The 8,328-nt window shown below is 45.7% G+C and overlaps 1 protein-coding gene across 1 annotated transcript in view; it reads left to right on the top strand.

Moving 5' to 3' along the window:
- The window catches only part of PDCD11 (programmed cell death 11), a 39,202-nt gene that overhangs the window by 11,421 nt on the left and 19,453 nt on the right, over positions 1 to 8,328 (top strand). The window contains exons 7-14 of the mRNA XM_006879963.1: positions 539 to 646; positions 2,312 to 2,518; positions 3,298 to 3,419; positions 3,640 to 3,700; positions 4,522 to 4,668; positions 5,717 to 5,968; positions 6,726 to 6,866; positions 7,338 to 7,529. Of these exons, the coding sequence (XP_006880025.1) occupies positions 539 to 646; positions 2,312 to 2,518; positions 3,298 to 3,419; positions 3,640 to 3,700; positions 4,522 to 4,668; positions 5,717 to 5,968; positions 6,726 to 6,866; positions 7,338 to 7,529 (1,230 nt within the window). The remainder of the gene's footprint in view (positions 1 to 538; positions 647 to 2,311; positions 2,519 to 3,297; positions 3,420 to 3,639; positions 3,701 to 4,521; positions 4,669 to 5,716; positions 5,969 to 6,725; positions 6,867 to 7,337; positions 7,530 to 8,328) is intronic.

Here is an 8,328-nt window from a genome sequence, read left to right as displayed (position 1 = left end):
AAAAAAAAAAAGAAAGAAAACCAGGTTGTTACTCATTGCCATCAAGTTGGAATCAACTTATAGCTGACCCTCCAGGAGGTGTTCAGGGGCTGTAAATTGCACAAGATTCAGACCACTTGTCTTGGTTTGCCAGAGCAATTCTCTATGGCCAGTAGGGCACCAGAGCACCAAAACAACCAGGTGAACAGCAGTATATATAGCTTGGTATCAGATTATTACTTCCCCAAGGACGTTTATGCCAAGTACCCTCCGCCCATCTAGGATCTCAGACAGTAGGAGCCTTGACGGTCTGTCTTAAGCTAGGAAGGAGGTGAGCTTATTGAAAAAAGGAAGCAGCCATTTAACAGTAATGCTATTCCGCCACTTAATTTTGCAGAAAGAAAGCTTGATAAGGTTCACTGAAGGGGAAAAGGCACACACCAGGATGAGGAGGGGTTGAGTGTTTGACCTTACCATGTGTAGTGTGAACAGTGTCTCTCACATTTCTGTTTCCTTCTGAGAGATGTTTTTTGTAACCTCTCACTCTGTTTGCTTATAGGTGACTCCACTTGGCCTCACAGTAAACTTCCTCTCAAACTTCACGGGCCTGGTTGACTTTATGCATCTGGAACCCAAGAAAATTGGAACCTATTCTTCAAACCAAACAGTAAGAAGTGCTGCACCCATTTCTCTTTTGGTTCTGGTTGTTTGAGCCAGCTTCTTAGTATCACAGCCTGTTCTCGGGTGTACTCCAAGGCCGAGTGTTCAGGTGTGCAGCAAGGAGACTAAGAAACTTCTTGGCGAGAGCACAGGATAGTACCAGTAGTTACCTTTGAAGACCGAGATGAAGCGAGTGAAAGACAAGGCAGCTTTTCGTTTTTGGTTCATAGTCTTCTTTAAAATTTCCTTTTCCCTTCCTTCTTCTTTTTGTGTACTGTTGAATCTGATCAGACTGGCACAGAAGGAAGTTGCCCCTCCTTCACCAGAGGAGCATCTGGTGGACTCAAACCACATGCCTTTGGGATTGCAGTGCAGCTTCCTGCTGCTAGGCTACCAGAGCTCCCTACAATTTGCTTTTTTTTTAACAATTTGCATTTCTTAAAAATTAAAATAACATCTTTTAGAATTTAAAATGTTTAGTGTTTTCAAAGATGAGCATAAGAGAATAAGATAAATGTTTAAATAGGCAAATGGCTTTGAAAAGTGTTATAGATACACACCCGTGCTTGTTGTTGTGTTGTTCACAATAGTAAAGAGATGGAAACAACCCAAGTGCTCATCAACAAACAAATGGATAGAGAAGCTGTGGTATAGTCACACAATGGAATACTATGCAGCACTTAAAAACAAGGAACTCATGAAATATACAAAATGGATGACCCTGGAGGACATTATGCTGAGTGAAATATCTCAGTCACAGAAGGACAAATACTGCATAATGCCACTGTTATAAAACAGGACTGACTTCAGGATTAGGGGGAAACTAAGAAAAGAGGGGATAATGTACACTGCATTGAAACAGATGAGGGAAAGAAGTGCTTAAAGGGAATATTTGAATAGGTATTATTTGCACGACAAGTCCAGAATAAGAGCTGCATAGTAAAGTGAACTGTAGTTTCGCTGTGGAGTGGGGGTGGGAAATTGTACAACGATGAAAGAATTTTTTTTCAAAGAGAAAAGTGGACTAAGGGTTTGGTGGGCAGAGAGGAAAATGTGCAACGAAGAATGGAAATCCAAGTTCTCTATAAACTTTCTTTAACATCTCAAAGTGCTATAGAACAGATTTTGGAATGAGGGGCAGTGAAATAGAGACTACATAGTTAAAATACCGGCACGTTATGCAACCAGGTGTTAATAGTGATTTTCTATTCTTGTCTGTGTTTTTGGGAGAATGATAGGCAGTCTGTCTCTGTGTTTTAAGTTTTCTCCCGTGAATGTGGATATTTAGGAAGAAGACACCAATACATACCACTCAGGAAAAATTTTTAATCCTGAAATTATTACTTTCTGTTTTTCCACCTCTTGATGATAACACTTTGAAGTGATTTCTCCTTAATAGTCATTATTTGTTTACGTAGTAGTACACAAATAGTAACGGTGATCAGATCAAGTTTTCCTTGGAGTGTTTCAGGTGAGCCCAAGGCGAATGACAGCGCTCACCATTTAAGTGAGACACAGCGCCTCTTTTGTTTGAATTGTCTCCACACTGTTGGATTACACAAGCCAGTTTCTTATGTTTATGAATGTAACTCCATTAGTACATAGGTAGTTGGCTCCAGAGTGTCTTACGTCCTGTGTCCTGCCTCCTTCTTATACCCTTTCTCCTGTCCAGGTGAAGGCCTGCATCCTCTTGGTCCATCCTTGGACAAAAGTTGTGCGGCTGAGCTTGCATCCTGTCTTCTTACAACCTGGGCGCCCACTCGCTCGTCTCTCCTGCCAGCAGCTTGGGGCTGTGCTGAATGATGTTCCTGTACATGGCTTTTTCAGCAAGGCTGGAGCCACCTTCAAGCTGAAGGACGGAGCGCTGGCTTTTGCTCGGGTGAGGAGCTACTTTGTCTCATTGGGGTCTTCTCACTAAAACGGCTGTTGGGGTGCCGGGGTCCTTGTCAGCCTCCTTCAACACTTGTTACTGGTTTCTTACTTTTGGAGGTCCTCAATATGGCAGGTAGTTCATAGAGGTTAGAATAATTTTTGTTTTATTAAAATGCCTGTAAGCCAACCTGCCATATTTGATGGTTGACATGAGAATGAATTAGGGTCTAGACCAGGGCTTGAACAAGCTTTTCTTAAAGGATTGTTGTTATGTGCTGTCGAGTCAGACTAATTCATAGCTGTCCCTCCAGCAGGCTTTCAGGGGCAGTTAAATCTCGGGGAATGAGATTGCCTGTCTTTCCAGAGGATTTGATCTGCATTCGTTTGGGTTGGCAGCACAGCTCCCTACCATTAAGCCACCAGAGCTTCTGCTTATTGCATTAGATACTGTATATTTTAAGCTTATTTGAAGTACAGGGTCTTGTGGTATTGTAGCATGAAGCTGATCATAAACAATACATAATTAAATGGCCTTGTACAACTATTTCTAGAAATAGGTACTAGTGGGCTGCAGTTTACTAGTCCTTGGTCTAGATTATTCTCTAACCTTATAGGAATTCTGTGATAATAAAGAGGAGTGAGGTACATGTTTGTTATTTTCATGAGCGGTGATATTCTAGCAGGCATCTTTGTGGTAGGTGTTAAACATTTAGTCATCTCTGTGATCTTTCTTATTACTCAGATCTGTTGTCTTTGGCTTATCCTTAATTATTTTTCACTTTGCAGTTCAGCCATCTCTCTGATTCTAAGAACTTCAAACCTGAGATGTTTAAGCCTGGGAGCACCCACAAGTGTAGAGTTATCGACTACAGCCTGATGGATGAGCTGCCTATGCTCTCTCTGCGGACGTGAGTCTGTTGTCATTGTGTGCCGGGGTGGGACGCAAGGATGCAGGGATGAAGGAGGTGGGATGCAGGGATGCGCTGTGCTCTCCTGCATGTCAGCATGCTCACCGTCTTTCTTGCCTGGTTCTCCAAGGGTTGCCTTTCTTGAAAGCTTGGTTTTGATAGCCCTTAATGTTATCCTGTGCCATAATTTACTTAATCTTGGGTTTTCCTTTTGCTCTAGGTCAATTCTTCAAGCCCGGTACCTTAGCTATCATGACATCAAACCAGGGGCAGTGGTAAAGGTAAGACCATAGGCATATAATGAGGTACTTCCCACTTTCAGGCATTCTTTAGTTCACAGGCTAACTCTGTTCTTTTTTTTCCTTTTTAAATTTTATTTTATTATTTTGTGTGTGTGTGTGCCATCAAATCGGATCTGACTGGTACAGGAGGAGATTGTTCCTCCTTCTCCAGTAGAGCATCTGGTGGATTTGAACTTTGTACCTCTAGGATTGCCGTACACCTTCTTGCCACTAGGCCACCAGAGCTCGCCGCTAATTCTATTCCTATGTGAATACATTTAAAGTCATATTTTTGCTATTTCAGCCTATTAATAATTTTTTTTTCTCTTTCCTTGGATAACTTGTAACAGATAATAAGGTTTTATGAACCCCACCTAACTGCACCCAGCAGAGGAAGTATATCATAAATCCTAGGATATGATGGCGGGTGTCAGAACAGGCTAAAAGTCAGTTCTATGTTAATTGAGGTACATGGAGTATTAGGGCCTGTTTCAGTTGCTTCTGACAGCCCCTTAGCCCTAAGTAAACAAATCAGGGTAGTGTTGATTTCTTAGGAGTTATAGTCCCTTCTTTTAGAGAATGTTCTGAAAGGTAGGTAAAAAAATAGATACTCAAGCAAAAAAAAGGTGTGAAAGTTCTTGCAGATAAACCTTAGCACACCTATACCATTGTGTGGGTGTGCTTTGCCCATATGAGATCAGGAATAAAAGGCACAGTTAACCCAGGAGGGTGGGTTTGAAAGAGCTTTCATGTGCACTGGTGTAAGAGATGTAGAGAAGACCGTGTGGAGGCATCATCGCATCTTTTCTTTGGATTCGCAGGGCACAGTGATGACCATAAGGAAATATGGGATGCTCGTGAAGGTGGGCGAGCAGATCAGGGGCCTGGTACCTCCCATGCACCTGGCTGACATCCTGATGAAGAATCCAGAGAAGAAGTACCACCCTGGGGATGAGGTCAAGTGCCGGGTGAGTCGAGGTCTGGCCTCTTGGATTTGGCCAGCTGAGAAGAGAGAGCAGTGCTTCTCAGCTGGGGTTTTGGCCTTTTTACCACAAAATGGGCACCTACTGCCTGCAGTGTGTCCAGTACTGATAAGAATCCTTGCTCTTGAGAATTATGAGATTTAGTTGGGAAAGGAGAGCGAGCCAGTGTGTGACTTGGTACTATATGATGGAGTCATAGCTAGAAAGAGATGAGGTGGCTGGACTGGGCAGCACGAATCGTGGATGGCGAGGTCTAGTAAATGACGGATTCTGTGCCACTCGTTCATTCTGCTAGTCACTTGTCGAATCATTTAACTTTTGAATCCCATTTAGTCTTTCAAATAATCCTCTGAAGTAGATAATGTTAGCCTCATTTTGCAGCTCATAAAATGGCAGAGCCAGTTTCAGTTCAGCTCTGTGACAAGAATCTCTTCTAAATTACTGGCAGATATGGGACTTCAACTCCAAAGGACGTGGAAGGTAGAGGAGGACTGGAGAGAATGGTTCCAGATTTAGAACTAACCCAGATAAAGCTGTTGATTTATAGTGAGGATGATTTCTAACAGAGTGTTGTATCCTAAGAGAAACTTCACAGGGTTGTGAAGAATTCATTGTGGGAAGTAGAGGCATTTCTCTGACCTGAAGGAGATAGCCTTTTGCAGAGTAATTGAGTCTCTTAGGTTACAGCTAACAATCACAGTGCTCAGGTGGGTAGCTGGCTTCAGTCATTCATGATTAGGTTAGATGCAGGGTCATCCAGGAGCGAGCAAAGGCCGTGTAGAAGCTACAAGACCGTAACATAATGAGTTTCGCTGCAGAGCCAAGAGGGTGAGGCTTCCAGTGAGTTTGTGCATGAAGTGCATTTGTCAGCCAGCCGAAAGTGTGGGAGGATCTCCACTGAGAATATTTTCAGGGAGAAGTGACAATCGGCTCTCACAGAATGACTCATGGCCTTTGGGTTCAGTAAGTTACCAAGTCCCGTGTCATGGGTCTCATGATAGGACTCACCTGATGCTGGTCGATATCTTCCTAGGTTTTGATCTGTGACCCTGAAGCCAAGACATTGATGATGACCCTGAAGAAAACTCTGATTGAATCCGAACTGCCTGCTGTTACCTGCTATGCTGACGCCACGCCCGGTCTCCAGACACATGGCTTCATCTTCAAGGTCAAGGACTGTGGTTGCATCGTGAAGTTCTATAATGACGTGCAAGGCCTGGCGCCCAAGCATGAGCTGAGCACTGAGTATATCGCAGCCCCAGAGACGGTCTTTTACCCTGGCCAGGTAAGCCTCCCCTTCCCTGGGAGAATCTCCCTCTTGGTGGGGTGAGGGTGATGGACGCAGGATTGGAGGAGGAGGAGAGGGCTGCTTTTTAAGGGAACAGTGCAGTGGGCCTGTGCCATGAAAGTGGAGGGCGTGGACACAGACGAAGGAAGCCTGTCAGGAAGGAGCTGTGGAAGCTGGCAGTTCAGGAGGGATCTCTGGTGGCACATTCTGCCAGCTGTTGTGCCGCTCACCCAAAGGTGACGTCTCTGGTGGTTCAGATCTACCAACAGCTCCGTGGCTGAAAGATGGCAGAAGGGCCTCCTCCCGTGCGGTTTACAGCCTCTTGAAAACCTGCTGGAGTTAATGTCGAGTTAGTTCTGACTCGAGGGCAGTGAGTTTCAATAGTTGAAAGCAATTTAATGGCCTCAGGCCTATGACCTGGAAGAAATTGGGGAGCCTTCTTCGTACTAGAATTTGTTTGAGGCCACTGTCACCACAAGGGGGCAGTGCTATAAAACTAGTGAATCTGGGCTTCTCTAGGAAAAACAAGTTTTAAAACTTGGGCTTGTACCAGGAAAATTCTTCATGTTTTCCTTTTTCTAGAAGGTTCATCTGTTAGGCTTCTGTGTGATTTTCAGTGCATTTCTTCTTCACGCTGCTCCTTCAGGGTCTTAGAGGATGTGCCGGGGTCTCTTCAGCTAGTGGAGGGCACCAGGCTCCAGGGCTGGAGGTGCCTGCTGCGTAGAGGTGGTCACGTGTGTGGGCTTCTCCGCAGGTGGTGAAGGTGGTCGTGCTGAACTGTGAGCCAGCCAAAGAGAGGATGTTCTTATCTTTCAAGCTGATGAGTGATCCAGAAGCAAAGAAAACACAAGAGGGAGGGAGTCAAAAGAAAGGAAGACCCATTCATGTTGGGCAGGTATGTACCTGGGTGTTTGTTTCCAAACGAGTAAATTCATCTTACAGCGGCAGAGAGCCAGGTTTCACTGACCACAGCTGTTGGACCCAATGGAGGGAAAGATGGTCTGGATAAGCTTCCAGAGCTGTGACGGGGTCTTGAGAGAGGACTCTGGACCTCATCCACGCCCTTTGCTGTGTGTCCGTCCAAATGGAAGCTGTCCAGAGAAGGAAGGCCCTTGTCATGCTGTGACTTTCCAGCAGTGGACTGCTGCCCTCTCTTTCACCTGGTCCCGTGGGCCAGCTTGCAGGTCTGAGGAACTCAGGAGAGGTTCACGTGCATACCTGCTGTTTGTGGGTGGGCACTGTGGAAGGCTGCTTCTCCAGTCTTGACCGGTCACTGATTCCTGTTCTGGAGTTGGATGTCTGAGCTCCACGCTGGGTTGTTTCCTGCTCACAACAAGCACTTAGGTTGTCTTTCTCTTCCCTGTAGTTGGTGGATGTGAAGATTGTAGAGAAGACCAAAGATGGGCTGGAGGTGACTGTCCTGCCCCACAACATCCCTGCGCTTCTCCCTACCCCTCACCTGTCGGACCACGTTGCCAATGGCCCGCTGCTTTATCACTGGCTCCAGCCAGGTGACACCCTCCACAGGGTCCTGTGTCTGCGGAGTGAGGGACGTGTTGTATCCTTTTTTGGCCTCTGTGGGGCAGAACAAGGTAGTACTGGGCCCTCAGGTGGGAAGTGCTGGGCAAGCTTCAGTCTTTGGAAATCTGATTTAGGAGAAAGTCATCTGACCAAAGAATTATCTCCACAAAGCCAAATCAGTGACCAAGTCTGTGCTTTTCAGCAGGATATAAAAATGAGACATGATGAGAATATCACAGAATAGGATGGAGTTTGGACCAGCTGTTCACAGGGCTGCTGTGAATCGTGGGTGACTTGACAGCAAGCTGCGGAGGGAACTCGGGTGGTGTACTCCACCACTTCTTACTGCTAACCAAGGGCTATCTGTCAGAATCCCCTGGTCGCTGGCCCTCTCCATAGGACTTCTAGTCAGAAACCCAGTAGAGGGTCACTGTGAGTCAGAGCCTTCTGGATTGCAGTGAGCGTGAGTCAGAACTCTGCAGATGAATTAATAAGGAAAGAACTATAACAGCAGCTCTGAAACTAGTGCTCATCGTGGTCACCTGGCGAGCCTTGTCGTCACAGATTGCTGGGCCCATCCCCCAAAATTTCTCATTCACTAAATCTAGGAGATCTGGTGGTGGGGGGTGGTGGTAGTGATGTGCTGTCGAGCCGCTTGTGACTCATAGTGACCCTGTGTACAGCAGCCCTAAACCCTGCTCTATTCTGAGCCGACCTTATTGTTTCTGACACATCTCCCCACATTAGCCTAGTCACTGAATCAATCCATCTCACCAGGGTCTTCCTCTCTTGTGCTGTCCCTTCACCTTCCCAAGCATGACATTCCTCTCCAAGGA

Source organism: Elephantulus edwardii, unplaced genomic scaffold, assembly GCF_000299155.1.
Source record: "Elephantulus edwardii isolate Elephantulus edwardi_28Jun2011 unplaced genomic scaffold, EleEdw1.0 scaffold00006, whole genome shotgun sequence".
Lineage (NCBI taxonomy): Eukaryota > Metazoa > Chordata > Mammalia > Macroscelidea > Macroscelididae > Elephantulus > Elephantulus edwardii.
Note: the sequence above shows the minus strand (reverse complement) of the source record. Positions and strands in the feature narration are given on the sequence as shown.